The sequence below is a fragment of the Oryx dammah genome, unplaced genomic scaffold (assembly GCF_014754425.2).
Source record: "Oryx dammah isolate SB20612 unplaced genomic scaffold, SCBI_Odam_1.1 HiC_scaffold_17, whole genome shotgun sequence".
Taxonomy (NCBI): Eukaryota; Metazoa; Chordata; class Mammalia; order Artiodactyla; family Bovidae; genus Oryx; species Oryx dammah.
This window is the reverse complement of record NW_024070201.1, coordinates 28,473,818-28,491,340: the sequence shown is the minus strand read 5'-3', so window position 1 is coordinate 28,491,340 and position 17,523 is coordinate 28,473,818. Positions and strand designations below refer to the sequence as shown.

The window sequence follows — 17,523 nt, the reverse complement described above, 5'->3', positions numbered from 1 at the left end:
CTCACTTCCCTCCCTACCTCCTCTATGTGGAATTAATTAACCCAGAGCAGGAACCACAAACCTCCTACATCAAACAGAATGCTCAGTCAGATCTAATTGTTAGTCTCCCTCACAAGCAGCCAACAAAAAGTCCACTTGACACCATGGAGGTATCAGCTGCCAGAGGGTGTGGTGTGGGTTTGGTGTGCTTCATTTCACTGGATTAACGTTACAGCCTCAGGGAGCCAAGCTACACTTCAGCAACATTAGACAAGATACTTGCTAGTTCTAAGGAAAAAAAATTCAAAATCTTCCCTTTCACCATTAAAATAAAAACTTATTCATTCCAGAAACTTATTATTCATCAGAGGTTTGCCTTCCAATTTGGTGACATTCAATAGTTTTTAAATTTAAATAGAGAGTAAGGAAGCAGCCTGTTCTGAGGCATTTTCCAAGGCATTTATCACTCATGCCTGCCATCACTTACTTCTTACCACTGTTTGTCTAATGGGGAAGAGAATGCACCAAAATATCACCACCTATGGTTACTCCTTCAAGATGAAGCTTCATTTTTCTGATTCTACAACTGCCCCTGACAAAATGAGGATCAAAAGCCCATAGTGTCATCAAATTGAAAAGCTACACTGTCAGGAGTACATGTGTATGTGTTCTCAAATGTAGAAAAGTACACAAGGAGGTACAATACTTGTTACAGGGAGAAAAGGTAATGAATACTCTTAGAGATTATTTCCTCTTAAAAGAAACATATCGTTAATTTTTAATCTTAGATCCCATTACATCATTCTGAATCAGCAAGAATACACCAAAGTATGAGGGTCAACAGTCTAAAAAACATTCATTTTATAATACTTTATTTGATTAAAGAATCTGTCTTCTTTGTGTACACTGGAATGTTATATTCCCTATGTATTTTACAGGGTTACAAAATGTCTCTCATTTTAAATATTACCCCAAAAGTAATTTCAGAAAAAAAAGTTTTTGTGAAACTAAATCTCACTTTTAAAAAATCATATGGACAAGCAACTCTCCAACAAAACTGAATTAATAAGATTCCTTGTCTATATACCTACATGACAGATTTCTTGTCCCAGTCCCCTTCCTCAAAAAACCTTATGTGGAAACCAAGCTAGAGATAAGGATTCTTCCCTGATGCGATTAAGGGGAAGGGAAAGGCCAGCAATTTCTTTGGCAAACAGTTCCATCCATGGCCATTTGTGTATGCCTGCTTTGCTTGCAGTACAGTACACTCTTTGCAGGGAAGGCCAAATGTTGTTCAGAGTGGGAGTGGTACTCTCCAACCAGCTGAAAGTGCAGGAGGTCGTCTACTGTCATCTGTCTCTTCCTCTGCCTGTGGCTGCAGCCCGGCAACAACTCTACCAATCCCCAGGGCAACACTGGGTTAAAAGCCAATGCTAGGCTGGCTGATGCAGTCTTCTCCACTGAAGAAATAATGGATGAGGGGGGCGTTGAGAAACAACCACTACATGATGACACTCATCAGAAAAGACGTAGGGGAGAAAAAGGAAGGGTTTCAGAGATGGGAAGGACAGGCTGCTGAAAAAAATGTTGAGGAGGCTAGAAAGGAGTATTATCAGCAATTCCTATAGAGCAATATAATCAGCTGCATCTTGAAAAGCTAAAGACCTGGTGGTGAGCCTGGAGTCTCCTTGACAGTTTAGGGCCCACGGGATTGGCACAAAGACTCTCTGAGGGTTCAGCCTCCAAAATCATAACCTTATTTCAGATGGAAAGGAAAAAACTGATGACATTTAGAGAACATTCAGGAAGAGGGAGGTGGTGAATCTCAGGAATGTGAATGGATTACAAAGACCATGAGTGATCATGTATTAGCTTAAGCACCCAAAATGTGGAGGATCGAAGGCTGGGTGGCACCAGCAGCAAACATGATCACCTGCGGTGTGAAATCCACAACTGGACAGGACCATTCTCCTCTCGGACACCTTGAAGTTGGGGGGTTATGCCATCCGAAAGCTGCTTCTCAGCTGTCTTTATTATCGACACAATAGGATTCATAGTAGTGTTCTAAAGCAGAGTGACAAGCCTGAAAGGAAAACAGCTTGGCAAAGGAATGGAGGGATGAATAGATAGAGGAAAACAACATAAAGACAACCTTATCTTTTAATGTGTAGACCTCATACCTCTCAAGCAGTTCACTTGTATAGTCCAAAAATCAAGGTTGGATTAGATCAACCTGTTACGGGAGTGCCAAATACAGTGCCTATATGCAGATTATCCCAGGGCTTGATTGGATATACAAAAGAAAAAAACTGAAGGTAAAGAAGTGTGAAAGATTAAAATCTTCCACAGAGAATACTTTTTAAAAACAAAGTATGAAATATAATATATTTAAGGATTCAAATAAAAGAACAACTTAGGCAAAGGGAGAGAATGTTTAACTGGGGGCATTCTCTGGAGAGCTTGCTTTCCTGTTGGCCAGTAAATCTGCCAAAGAAATCAGCAGCCTTTCCCTTTATGGTGTGTCATTGCTTTGCCAAAGAACGTCTCTGTGACACTGAAACACTGAGGGTGAGTTGAGGGTCCTTGCGCTCAGAGAATCGTGCACTGTGTTTGAAAAAAAAAAAAGGGTCTCCAATGGCTTGTGGGTTTGGAAAAAACTCTTCTGCCACTGTTGGCTTCTTCTTTATTTGAAAATTTTCCTTTTCGGTTCCTTCTTCTTGGTATTACAGAATTTCATACTTATCCACTAGGAAAGTGGTCTCTGTGGAAAACCTTACAGGGCTGTTTCCATCTACCTGGGTCACTTTGGTAACCTAGGAAAACAAACAAGGAGTAAGGTAAAGCAGAAGAACAACGTGTCTTCAAGGTGCTGGCTAAATTCTCAGTACAGAACAGATTAAATTCACTAAAGCAGTATTAAAAGTTTAACTCAGAAATACTAAAAAATTTCAATTCACAACTATAGCTCACAGCATCACTCTTCCCCATCAACATAATTAATCTGTTCTTTGACAGAAAAGACAACTCTTGGGATAACAAGTAGAATGGTATTAAGTAAAAGGTCCAGAGCAAGTGGCCACTGCCCAGGCCCTGCCCTATAAAACCCATTAGGTCACAGACATTCTATAAGGATGACCAATTAACATTCTGACCCAAAACGCAATATTCTAACAACTCAACATTACTTGTTAAAAGTGCTCTCAAAGTCTCTCTAAGCTACTCTATCATACTTATTTTCCAGATATGGCTGGGTTGTTCCAATGAGATTTCTTTTTATTAATAATAATAAACATCCAGTTTAATGAATTACCTGTAACAATGGTGCCTGTAATGGCACCAACACAAAACTTGAAGCACTGACTCACATTTTCTAATGAAGTTCTGATAGAGCAATTTATACTGTCCTGTTCTTCAAATGGTCCCTAACAGGAAAATGTCTCGGGTTCAACGATGTGCTCCAGTACTGATGGGGTTGAGCCAATAACTGAGTGGGGGCAGGGGAGAGAGAAAACTGACAGAGGAAATTATAACTTCCTAAGCACTTAGAGGAGAGACAGAGATCATCTGGAAAGGTAAGAGTGCAAATCAACAAGTCAGAGGGGAAGATGACAATATAAACTCAGTGCTTGTAATGCAATTTCAAAAACTAGAAAAACAAGGAGGTAAAAATAATGACCTAAACAGTTTACAGGGAATTCTCTGGCAATCCTGTGGTTAGGATTTGGCACTTTCACTGCCATGGGCCTGGGTTCAATCCCTGGTTGAGAAACTAAGATCGTGTAAGCCATGTGGTGCAGCCTAAACAAATAAATAAGGAACAGTTCACAAATTTCCACTGTTTTGTTTACCTAAAGGACAGAGTTTACAGCAGAAATGGCTTATAATGATCCATATTAATGATGGGAAGCAGTCTTTGGGTTCAAATCAAGTGACAATACTACAAAAGGGATTACTAAGTCATGTGCTGAATGCTTTGGTAAATGGATTCTAAGATACATGAGATTATTGAAAACACAGGCAACTAAGAGATATGACTCCTGTACAACCCATAATACTTTTATACATAGTCACATTCAATTTCTTTATCTGATCTAGAGAAAAAAACTGAAATAAAGCAGGTGAAGAATTTGACCAAGACTGTGGCTCAGCATTAAAGAATCTGCCTGTAATGCAGGAGACTAGGGTTTGATCCCTGGGTCAGGAAGATCCCGTGGAGGAGGGCACGGCAACCCACTCCAGTATTCTTGCCTGGACAACCCCATGGACAGAAGAGCCTGGTGGGCTACCGTCCAAAGGGCCGCAAAGAATCGAACATGACTGGAGCAACTGAGCATGCATGCAATACAATGAGACAGCAATGGAATCCATGGGGGACATCATTTTTTCTGATTTTCTGCTCTGTCTATGAAGTCATATTGCCTATTAAACGTCTGTTCTACACCTTCCCCGTGTAAGATTTCTATTAAAAGGGAATACCTGTATGTTACAGTAATTTTTTTTGGAGATGAAGGAGACTTGAACAGGGAAGAAGTCATTGGGCTGCCCAGCAATGCTGAACTCAAGGCTGCCACTCTTATTTTTGGCATCAATCACTGGCAGGCACCACTCCAAGGTATTTCGTCGACTGTCATGTCGATACTCGCCATCAATCTCACCAATCACTGGAGCGCCAACACCAGATCTGCCACAAGAAACATCCATGTCAAGTTAGTTGTCCAGAGTTAGAAAAACTCTGCCAAGGAAAACCAGCCCAAATTTGATTATGCTTCTCAAATTCTTCCTGCTTTTATACAGTTCTAGAAAAAATTAAGACTCCCTAATAACCTCAAGGACCCTTACATTGGCTAAGAGTTTCACTCATCCCTTCTGTAGGGACAGATATATACAACCGGTAGTAACTGGCACACAGTCATGAGGTGTTTCAACTTATGGACTAGATCTGGAGCTGGCAGGGGACTGAGACTGACAAATGTGTTAAGTGGGATATATTTCAAAAAATCCTGCACTGATGCTTTGCTGCACTGTCAAGAAGGAATTTTAACATAGTGTTGTTCTCTTTATAGATGCCAATGAGGGGAAAAACAGGTTGATAGTAACAGTGGGGGAGAACTTAAAATGCCTATGGTTATTTAGAATGGAAATGAATTTGGACCTCTGAGAATGTTTTCAAAAGATTTCAGAATGTTTCAAAACTTACTGTAGTTGATGCCAGTGGGTCTATTTGATTTACAATCCAGGAAATCAACTTTTATTTGGCAAGTGAAAGAACAACTGCCCCTGGGCAAATGTGAGCATGATGGGAAAGAGAGATACACAGTTGTCCTAAATCTGCAGGAAAACCAGGGCTAGTTAGGATGTATTTCACACCCCCACACATGGCTGACAGGCAGTGTCACCTACTCCTACACATTCTAAATTTACCACCTTTTAATTCACCAGTGACATCCAATGTTTGCATTAGGGCTTGGTAAATAAGGGAGACCAGAAAAACTTTGATAAAGGGTGAGATAACACAATTAACTCTTTTATGGTCCCAGTTGTATATATGTTTCTTCCCTTTCCTCTTGTTCCCATTCTGGTTCTGAGCTCTAATTTGATCAGTTCTGGACAAAAGGGTAAAGTGCTGTCCAAGGGTCTCTTCTGGAGACTGTTGCAAAATTGAACTAAGACACAGGAAACCACCATAACCACAATTATAGGGTAGATGGAGAGGCCTAAAACTTGCCGCATCCTAAAAATAGTCTAGCAAAATAAATCTTGACAAAATAAAACCCACACCTGTCACCAACGCCCAAGTCTCAGGATGGTTCAAGGCAGACATCTATTGTTCTGAAATAACAACCAAGCTGTGAAGAATTAAGATGATTAGCCCATTAAAGGGGACACTGGTAATAAATCATGTTTTAAAAAATGGAAATAAGAATGACTAAAACCAGACCTGGCCATGTCAAGACCTGAATCAAACTACAAATTAATTTAATTTTAATTCAAATTAATTTAAAATTAATTTGAATAAACCTGCATATTAAATTAGAACTATTTTCTCTGTAATAATAACAAAGCAATTTAATAGTAAAAACACACTAAGAATATACTTACTAGGTATTCATTATTAAGCTCTGTAGTTAATCATGGGGATGCTGAGAGGCAGAGAAGAGAAGCAGGGATTTAATGGTGAAATAATAATAGTTCAGTCACTAGAAATGCTAGTGAGGAGATAAAGTAGAGTATTTCTAGGTGATCCTAGAAAGTATGCCATTTAAGCATACATCAAAACTTACTGGAACTAAACTTCTGGGGGTGATGGATTTTTGTTATTTTAATTGTGATCATGGTTTCACAGGTGCATATAGGTCAAAACTTACCCAATTGTACAATTTAAACATATGTAGTTTATTGCATGTCAACCATACCTCAATGAAGTTGTTAGAAAATTTCCTGAAACTAATGCAAATATCTTGTTTCACCACGAATAGTACCCTGAAATCATACCCTCATCTTTAGCTGGTAACTTAGCAAAAAGGGTGAAAAAAGAAGAATTCAGTCTGACAGACTCAATTTCTTATTTAAGAGTTGCAAAACAAAACAGAGAACTGGCTCCTCCTTCTGGAAACCTTCATTACTACAGGAACAAACTGAAGACCAACATCTGAAAACATAGCTTTAGAACTACAACCAGCTTTGTATGTTTGGCTTTAAAGTCAGTAATAGGCGCTCCTTCAAAAGTATACAGTTGGATACATTTTGACAAATGTATCCTGTAAGCACATTACAATCAAGTCACAGAATATTTCCATCATCTCAAGTCACAGAATATTTCCATCATCTCCAAAGCTTCCTTGTGCTCCTCTGCAATCAAATGCCTGATTTCTGTCCCAAGAGTATTACCTTTTCAGAATGTCTTATACATGGAATCATACAGTTAGTATGCAGTCTTTTGTACCAGGCTTCTTTCACAACTGGCCTTTGTATCTTATATATCTTAGCATGGACAGTCAGCTAAGTGTTGCCTCCAAAACTGAGTTCTAAAAGACTAGTTCTATAAGCTCACTATAGAAAAAGTGATTATGTGGGGAACTTACGGGAGTGGAATGGTGATAACCACATCGTTCAGTTCTAAGTTATCTTCTTGTAGCTCATATTCTATGTTGACATCACAACCATTTCCACTTTCTGAGGGCCAGCAATTAACTGAAGACAAAAGCAAAGCAAGTATACTAGAACATTAGGAAAAGAATGAAGCAAAGTTAAGACTGCAAATCAAAACCGATAACAGCAAGCCTTAAAACATTCTAATGTAAACTATTAGAAACAATGATTTCAAAATTAAAGATATTAAAAATTAAATCTAATCATTAAAATACAGTCCATTTTAAAAGGTCATTTTGTCAAAAAGAATTATGGCAATAAGGATAAGAGTGCACAAGTCAGGGCTATTTCTAATTCTCAGTGCAGACTAGCTTAGTAGGACAGGCCAGAGGCACTTACTTGTCAGTGGAATAAAAGATTCCTCTGTGGTCTGTAGTCTCCACTTTAGCACCCCTACATCACTGTTGACTGGAAATGACTTCTCTGGATTCTTCAAACCAATTAGAGATTCTGCAGTGAAAAGTTTTTTATCCACATTTGGATGGGTCTGAAATGAGAAAGGAAAGAAAATTTCTGAGGTTCAGACATGACAAGACAGGAAATAAATTCCTTTTGGTCTTACCATGGCCCATAATCTAAACATCCAAAATAGGGTGCCTAAAAAAATTCCAATTATTTTTTATTTTGAAGAAAGATTTCCCTTCTTCAAAGACTGTTTTAAAAAATGTTGACTGCACTGGGTCTTCATTGCAGTGAGCAGGCTTAGCAACCCCACAGCATATGGGATCTTAGTTCCCCCACCAGGGATTGAACCCACATCCCCTGCGTTGGAAGGTGGAATCTTAACTACTGAACCACCAGGGAGGTCCCTGAAAGACTTTTAAAGATTTAAGACATTTTAAAAATAGCAATAAAGTAATTTTTACTCTAAACCATTTTGTTTGTAAGTAACAAGTTAGTAATTTTGTAACTGAAAAAGTTAAAAGACCATTAGCCAAGTCCTTTACAAAAATACTTCAGGGGGAGCAGCCTCATGCTGAGGCCAAGCTCGCCAAATAGAAGAGCAGGGTCAAAGGTTGATCCGCTGTCTTTGTCACACAGTAGTCCTCACCTTATACTAACGAAGGAGAGGGAAAAGCTCTGTGCAAAGTTTACTTGAAATTTTGTGTAGAGAGCTAAAGTTGTTCAAACTCAGGCCAAATAAGATGGACCAATCTTTTTTAAAGTCATATTAGGGGAAAAAAAGAAAAAGAAGAAACTTTTGCATTGATGACTACATATACTTTACGAGCCAGCAATGCTACTGTCAAATAATATAAGCACTACTTCCAAAAGACAATTCTGTGTTGGTTATGCTTTTCAACTTCAACTGTGGTGTTGGAAAGGACTCTTGAGAGTCCCTTGGACTGCAAGGAGATCCAACCAGTCATTCCTAAAGGAAATCAGTCCTGAATATTCATTGGAAGGACTGATGATGAAACTCCAATACTTTGGCCACCTGATGCGAAGAAGTGACTCATCTGCAAAGACCCTGATGCTGGGAAAGACTGAAAGCAGGAGGAGAAGGGGATGACAGAGGGTGAGATGGTTGGATGGCATCACTGACTTGATGGACATGAGTTTGGGCAAGCTCCAGGAGTTGGTGATGAACAGGGAAGCCTGGCATGCTGCAGTCCATGGAGTCCCAAAGAATCGAACATGACTGAGCTGAACTGAACTCAACTATGAGGGAGGGAAAAAAGTAAACAAAATCACCTTCTTCTCTGAAAAGGCTTGGTTCTTGTGACAAGAGATGTAAGATCAACTATCTAAATAAAATATAACAATCTTCCTTGGTGGTCCATGGTTAAGACTCCCCAGTTCTAATGAAGAGGAGGTGGGTTTGATACCTGGTCAGGGAACTAAGATCCCATACTCCACACAGCGCAGCCAAAAATTTTTAAAAATAAAATAAGACAGGACTTCCTGTGGCTCAATGGTAAAGAATCCACCTGCCAATGCAGGTGACCAATCCCTGATTCGGGAAGATCCCACATGCCACGAAGCAACTAAGCCTGTGAGCTACAACTGTTGAGCCTGTGCAGCAAAACTACTGAGCCTATTTCTTGAACCTGGAAGCTTCAACTACTGAAGCCCGTGGACCTAGAGCCTGTACTCTGAAACAAAAGAAGCCACTGCAATGAGAAGCCTGGACACCATAGCTAGAGAGTAGCCTATGCAGCAACAAAGACTCACCCAAACCATCAATGAATAAAATTTTCAAAAATAAGTAAATAAAATGTACCAAGAACAACTGTTATAAAGGTTTCTTAGAAAGAAGCCACATAGGTGGAACATACTTATTTTTAAGAATTCTATGTACATTTCGAATATACCATTAGATACTGCCCTTCAGCTAACAAAACAAGCACTGGCAGTTTATATAGAGTAGCAGTTAATAAAATACCTGCCCATTAAGTTTTAAAACTTGTTGTTTCTTTAACTATACTTCAAGCAAAATCCTAAATGAATTTACTTTTGCATAACAGTAACAGATAAGCATCTCTTTGTACCTCTGTATGAAGTCATTTATTAGATTTCAAAATGACCTTTCACTCAATTTCAATATTAAAAGGCCATACTAATACAGCTGCTGTCAATCACTCCCAACTGGCTTGGGAAGGCATTTATCGACTCAAGGCATCCACTGTAGATAACAAATTAACTTTTTTCCTATGCATTTAGAATGGCACTGCTGCTGCTGCTGCTAAGTCGCCTCAGTCGTGTTCAACTCTGTGTGACCCCATAGACGGCAGCCCACCAGGCTCCTCTGTCCCTGGGATTAGTTACATAAAATAAATAATCATCTGTGTTCTATGGTTCATACAGGAACTCCAGCTGAACGAAGACTGTGCTAAGTAGACAAAAGCCTTGATAATCCCTTATTAATAAAGCCTCTATGCACCTGTAGCTGTACTCCTTTCTTGTCTTCATTTTCCACATGAAGACGAATTCGGCCAAATTTATCATCTGAGATCCTAAGCATGATCATGCCGTGCAGCTCCATGTTCTGTAATCCTCCATCTCGGCCACAGGTTAATGTGATCTTTTCCTCAATCTTCATGTGCACACTGTAGAGAAAGAAAAATAAATTTGTTCAGAAAGGTAAAAACCAGAATTCCCTTTCTCTGGGGCTTAATGTTGATTGGCCATCAGCAACTTATTTTAAGGTGTTGCGGCCATATGTATCAAAATTTATAGCATTAAACAAACTATTACATTTTGTTAAAAATTGATTTTTGATTGCTTTGGGTCTTCGTTGATATATGCCAAACTATTACATTTAGAATGGATAAAAAGCAAGGTCCTGCTATATAGCACAGGGAACTATATCCAATCTCCCAGGATAAACCATAATGGAAAAGATTTCCTATAACTATATATGCATAACTGAGTCACTCCGCTGTACAACACAAATGAATACAACACTGTAAATCAACCACATTTCAACTTTTTAAAAAAGGAAAAGAATACTTTATCACTATAGAAAATAAAATAAAGCATCATATCCTTTGGTTTAGCGATTCTTCATCATACAGGTAAGTCTGCACCTGTGTAAAACAATGTATGTTATTCACTGAAAAACTGTTTGCAATAGCAAAAGTTTAGAAACAAATGTCCATCACTAGGAGGACGACTTAAATACATAAAAGTATGTCCACAAAATGAATACTGAGCAATTACAAGAAAAAGAGGAACAACTGACAAAGTTTTTTATTTGAAAATAATGTCAAAAATTAAAAAATCAGGGACTTTTCTGGTGGTCCAGTGGTTAAGATGCTGCACTTTCACTATAGAGGGGGTGGGTTCGATCCCTGGTCAGGGAACTAAGTTTTCACACGTTGCATGGTGTGGCCAAAAAAGAAAAAAAAAAGATTAAAATGGTAACAGAAATATATGTATACCCTTTTTTATCTATTGCTAATATTTTATCCCATTTGTTTGACCATTTGCATACTCTACGTAACTATATTTTACTTTTTCTCCTGAACCATTTACACGCAGATCATATACATCGTGGCCCCTTACCTCTAAACATTTTTCAGAATATACTTTGTGAGAATATGATATTCTCTCACATAACCACAGCTCTGTTATTAACTTCATAAATTTATCAGTTCAGTTCAGTTGCTCAGTCGTGTCCAACTCTTTGCAACTCCATGGACTGCAGCACGCCAGGCTTCCCTGTTCAACACCAACTCCTGGAGCTTGCTCAAACTCATATCCATTGAGTCGGTGATGCCATACAACCATCTCATCCTCTGTTGTCCACTTCTCCTCCTGCCTTCAATCTTTCCCAGCATCAGGGTCTTTTCAAATGAGTCACTTCTTCGCATCAAGTGGCCTAAGTATTGGAGTTTCAGCTTCAGCATCAGTCCTTTCAATGAATATTCAGGACTGATCTCCTTCAGAATGGACTGGTTGGATCTTCTTGCAGTCCAAGGGACTCTCAAGAGTCTTCTCCAATACCATCAATTGCTTTCTTCAAAAGCATCAATTCTTCAGGGCTCAGCTTTCTTTACAGTTCAAGTCTCACATCCATACATGACTACTGGCAAAACCATAGCTTTGACTAGACATACCTTTGTCAGCAAAGTAATGTCTCTGCTTTTTAATATGCTATCTAGGTTGGTCATAGCTTTTCTTCCAAGGAGGAAGTGTCTTTCATTTCATGGCTGCAGTCACCACCTAGAGTGATCTCGAAGCCCCCAAAATTAAAGTCTGTCACTGTTCCCATCGTTTACCCATTTGCCACGAAGTGATGGGACTGGATGCCATGATCTTGGTTTTTTGAATGTTGTGTTTTAAGCCACTCTCCTCTTTCACTTTCATCAAGAGGCTCTTTAGTTCTTCTTCGCTTTCTACCATAAGGGTGGTATCATCTGCATATCTGTTATTGATGTTTCTCCCAGCAATCAATTGATTTTTCACTTAATTGAAGACAAAAATTTCCTTATAACACCCAAAAAAGATGTCCTTTTCATCATAGGGGATTGGAATGCAAAAGTAGGAAGTCCAGAGAAACCTGGAGTAACAGGCAAATTTGTCCTTGGAGTACAAAATGAAGCAGGGCAAAGGCTAACAGAGTTTTGTGAAGAGAACACACTGGTCATAGCAAACACTCACTCCTCCAACAACACAAGAGAAGATCTACACATGGACATCACCAGATGGTCAATACCGAAATCAGATTGATTATATTCTTTGCAGCCAAAGATGGAGAAGCTTTATACAGTCAATAAAAACAAGACTGGCAGCTGACTGTGGCTCCAATCATGAACTCCTTATTGCCAAATTCATACTTAAATTGAAGAAAGTAGGGGAAACCACTAGACCATTCAGGTATGATCTAAATCAAATCCCTTATGATTATACAGTGGAAGTGACAAATAGATTCAAGGGATTAGATCCGATAGACAGAGTGCCTGAAGAACTATGGACAGAGGTTCGTGACACTGTACAGGAGGTAGGGATCAAGACCATCCCTAAAGAAAAAGAAATTCAAAAAGGCAAAATGGTTGTCTGAGGAGGCCTTACAAATAGCTGTGAAAAGAACAAAAGCTAAAGGCAAAAGAGAAAAGGAAAGCAATACCCATTTGAATGAAGAGTTCCAAAGAATAGCAAGGAGAGTTAGGAAAGCCTTCCTCCATGATCAGTGCGAAGGAATAGAGGATAACAACAGACTGGGAAAGTCTAGAGATCTCTTCAAGAAAATTAGAGGTACCAAGGGAACATTTCAGGCAAAGATGGGTAAAATAAAGGACAGAAATGGTATGGACCTAACAGAAGCAGAAGATATTAAGAAGAGATGGCAAGAATACACAGAAAAACTATACAAAAAAGATCTTCATGACCCAGATAACCACGATGGTATGATCACTCACCTAGAACCAGACATCCTAGAATGGGAAGTCAAGTCGGCCTTAGGAAGTGTCATTACAAGCAAAGCTAGTGGAGGTGATGGAATTCCAGTTGAGCTATTTCAAATCCTAAAAGGTGATGCTGTGAAAGAGCTGCACTCAATATGCCAGCAAATTTGGAAAACTCAGCAGTGGCCGTGGGACTGGAAAAGGTCAGTTTTCATTTCAGTTCCAAAGAAAGGCAATGCCAAAGAATGTTCAAACTACCGCACAACTGCACTCATCTCACACACTAGCAAAGTAATGCTCAAAATTCTCCAAGCCAGGCTTCAACAATATGTGAACCAGGAACTTCCAGATGTTCAAGCTGGATTTAGAAAAGGCAAATTGCCAACATCTGTTGGATCATAGAAAAGGCAAGAGAATACCAGAAAAAATCTACTTCTGCTTTATTGATTATGCCAAAGCCTTTGATTGTGTACATCACGACAAACTGGAAAATTCTTCAAAAGATGGGAATACCAGACCTCTTTATCTGCCTCCTAAGAAATCTGTATGTAGATCAAGAAGCAACAGTAAGAACCAGATATCAAACAACAAACTGGTTACAAATAGGGAAAGGAGTACATCAAGGCTGGCTATTGTCACCCTGCTTATTTAACTTCTATGCAGAGTACATCATGAGAGACACTGGGTTGGATGAAGCACAAGGGGAAATCAAGATTGCTGCGAGAAATATCAATAACCTCAGATATGCAGATAACACCACCCTTATGGCAGAAAGTGAAGAAGAACTAGAGCCTCTAGATGAAAGTGAAAGTGGAGAGTGAAAAAGCCGGCTTAAAACTCAACGTTCAGAAAACTAAGATCATGGTGTCTGGTCCCATCACTTCATGGCACATAGATGGGTAAATGAAGGAAACAGTGACAGACTTTAATTTTGGGGGCTCCAAGATCACTGAAGATGGTGACTGCAGCCATGAAATTAAGAGATGCTTACTCCTTGGAAGGAAAGTTATGACTAACTTAGACAGTGTATTAAAAAGAGACATAACTTTGCCGAAAAGGTTCGTCTAGTCAAAGCTATGGTTTTTCCAGTAGTCGTGTATGGATGTGAGAGTTGGACTATAAAGAAAGTTGAGTGCCAAAGAATTGATGCTTTTGAACTCTGGTGTTGGAGAAGAGTCTTGAGAGTCCCCTGGACTGCAAGAAGATCCAACCAGTCAATCCTAAAGGAAATCAGTCTTGAATATTCATTGAAAGGACTGATGCTGAAGCTGAAACTCCAATATTTAGGCCATCTGATGCGAAGAAGTGACTCATTTGAAAAGACCCTGATGCTGGGAAAGATTGAAGGCAGGAGAAGTGGATGACAGAAGATGAGATGTTTGGATGGCATTACTGACTCAATGGATTTAAGTCTGAGTAAATTCCAGGAGTTGGTGATAGACAGGGAGCCCTGGCGTGCTACAGTCCATGGGGTCACAAAGAATAGGACACGACTGAGCTACTGAACTGCAGCGAAAAAAGCAAGTGGAAAATGTGTCCAGTACACCACCACTTATGTATAACAAGAGAAAAACAGAAATTATACCATATTTTTATTCATCTATACATACATTATCTCTCTTGGAAGATATACACAAAAACTAATTAATGCTAGTTGTATCTGAAGAGAGAACTTTGAATGGCTGGGTGGGAAGAAGTTTTAGTGCAACATCCTTTGAACCTTTTGAATTTTGAACAACTACATGAATGTATAATCTAGTTTTTAAAATAAATAAAATAGAAGGTACTGCTGCTATGGGCCATTATTAAGTACAATCTATCCATATTCCTCACTAAAACAGCTTTTAGCTGGGTGAACTTCAGTGGTTTAAAAAACTATGCTGGCGTCCTACTTTATTCTGTTCCAACCTCTAAGTCTTCCCAAAAACAAAATCATGAGACTCAAGACCACAGAGACATGTATCTGAAGACAACGCATGGTATCATTTACCTTCGTAAGCATTTGCTCCATGCTCAAGTTTTCCAACATTCAGAAAAGAGTTTCAAGCTCTCTCTAGTACATGATAGTCTCCAACATCTTATTAAAATAGTGTCAAACCTGTCTCCTTCAGAGCAACCACTAGGAATAACACAGGAGCTTTAGTGATTTGAAAGATTTATCCCAACAAAACCCTGTTCATTTCATATAAAATAAGACACACAATATACTCCTCTTTGAAGCACACCTGATAGAGGTATCCTCCTAGACTCATCTTTCACTTAACCTCAAAATCATCAGTAACAGTAGAAAGTCTGGGCTTCAAGACAAGAAATCTGAGTCATGAAAATGTGAACTTGATAACTACCACTTAAAAACGTTACCAACCAGTACCATAGTCCTGAGATAAGAGACAAATCAAAATATTCTATACTGGCTTTAAATACTTAAAAAGCAAAAATAACACATTAATTTGCTATTAAAGATATTTATAATTTTTGTCCTAATTAGAGAAAGACATGCCAAAATACAGTACAGAGCTAATCACTGTTCTAGTATTCTAATTCAAGTTCATTTTAAGAGACAGTATAAACTAAGCATGAAGAAAAGTTATTTTTTGTTTAACTTAACCTCCACAGAGTTGGTAGGAAGGTTAAGTTCTAAACAGAAAATAGATGGCTAAGAGTCCCCAGTCATGGTTCGAAGAGGGCAGAGGGAGACTATCTCATGTCAATACCTAAAATTTTACTGAAGTGTAGCTGATTTACACTGTTGTGTTTAATGTCTACTGTACAGCAAAGTGACTCAGTTATACATATTTATTTTTTTCATATTCCTTTCCATTATGGTTTATCACAGGATATTGAATGTAGGTCCCTGTGTGATAATATACAGTAGAACCCTGCTGTTTAGAATATACTCTTAAGTCTTTTAAATCTGAAAAAATTAAAAAACACAAAAAGAGTTTATAAAGTATTGAGATAAAAAAATTTTTTACCACCACGTGGTCTGTTCCTACTGAAAAAGTTACCACTTACCTCTCCATATTAATGGGTGGAGCATGCACTTTGGTTGCTTCAGAGGTACGCTTGCCCATATTGGAGGATATGATATTTTCACCTTCAGATTTCAATTTGTCAACGAAGTTATCTACTTCCTTTCCTTTGGCTCCCAGTTTCAGAGCTTTGCTAGGGCCTGAAGGTCTAAGTGGAAGAATGCAAAAATAAGAAAAAATACACACATGATTTAAAGTTAAAAACTAATTAATAATTCCCTATCACTAAGGCTTTCCCTAAAGCTGTTCTTTAAGAGAAATGTGAATACCTCAAGGGGAAAACTAAAGTTTCCTAGTGTTTAGTGGACCATTAAACTATTTCTTGTTTGAACTGGCAGCTGGATCACTATTAACATGTAAGTTTCAGAGATTCTCTGTTGGTCCAGTGGTTAGGATTCTGTACTTCCACTGCAGGGCACAGGTTCACTCCCTGGTTGGGGAACTAAGATCTTGCATGCTATAGGGGCATGACCAGAAAACAAACAAACAAAAGAACCACATAAGCTTCAAGTACCCAAAGACCAAAGGTATACTTTGATAAGCATGTATGAGCTGAGGAAAACTTTGTACCTTCTGTCCAGATAAATATACTTATGTACAAACAAACTTTTTCATATAATTTTAGGTAGTTTAGATTCTCCCTGAAATCCATTTATGAACACTAGATTAAAAGTATGCGTCCCTTAAACAGTTAAATAACTCTTCTTCCAATATAAGGCAACTCTCATAGGAAATTGAGCTTCACGGTAAAATTTGTAAAAGAACTCTCTTTCACACAAAAGGAAAAACACCGCAATCAGATTTCTCCCTTATCCCCATATTATCAATATGCAGCCAAATTTAATATTACAACTTACTTTATCAAGGCACTCATTATTTTGCCTAGAAATCAGATATTGCTCTGAGATACACACATATAGCCTTCATCTGCCATTCTAGAACTGTATTCTAGGTGATTACACTAGATTATACCTGGCTGGTGCGGGTGCCACTTTTGGTTTATCAGTATCAATGATGGTCTCTGTGATCATAGAAGTTGTGCTGCCGCCAGACACTGTGGAGCTTCCAAAGCCCCCAAATCCTGGTGCTTTTTTGCCCTGTCTCTCTGCATCTCTTCGGGCCTGTTGTAATTCTTTTGCTTTACGCCGCATCTCAGCCTTGGCTTCACGCTCTTGAGTCTACAAAAAGAGACATACTTGGATGCAGCTTTGAGTTCAGACCAAACTAGTAAATAAAAACAGGAAAGTCAGACAGAGAAGCCTAAAAGAAAGTCACAAACCAACAGTCTCAAAGAAGACCCTATTTACCTCTCTGACTGCTCTGAACACCTTCTCCTCATGGGAATCCATTTCTGTGAAGGTTCTGATCTGTGCCAGGTTAACATTCTCCCGGTATCCCAAGGCAACAATTTCGTCAAATGCAAAAATCAAATCAAAACAGTGCTCAGATATTTCATTCTCTTCTAAGGCTCGGCAATATTCAGGAATCTAATCATGAGGAACGATGGAAAAGAA

General features: G+C 38.7%; 1 protein-coding gene across 1 annotated transcript in view; it reads right to left on the bottom strand.

The window, feature by feature from the left end:
* Positions 1–733: 733 nt before the first annotated feature.
* The window catches only part of ARCN1 (archain 1), a 29,473-nt gene continuing 12,683 nt past the window's right edge, over positions 734–17,523 (bottom strand). Inside the window, exons 3-10 of the mRNA XM_040258170.1 lie at positions 17,317–17,496; positions 16,982–17,187; positions 15,993–16,157; positions 10,013–10,178; positions 7,468–7,615; positions 7,062–7,170; positions 4,456–4,660; positions 734–2,792 (exon numbers count right to left, since the gene is read on the bottom strand). Coding sequence (XP_040114104.1) covers positions 2,703–2,792; positions 4,456–4,660; positions 7,062–7,170; positions 7,468–7,615; positions 10,013–10,178; positions 15,993–16,157; positions 16,982–17,187; positions 17,317–17,496 — 1,269 coding nt within the window. The 3' untranslated portion in view covers positions 734–2,702. The remainder of the gene's footprint in view (positions 2,793–4,455; positions 4,661–7,061; positions 7,171–7,467; positions 7,616–10,012; positions 10,179–15,992; positions 16,158–16,981; positions 17,188–17,316; positions 17,497–17,523) is intronic.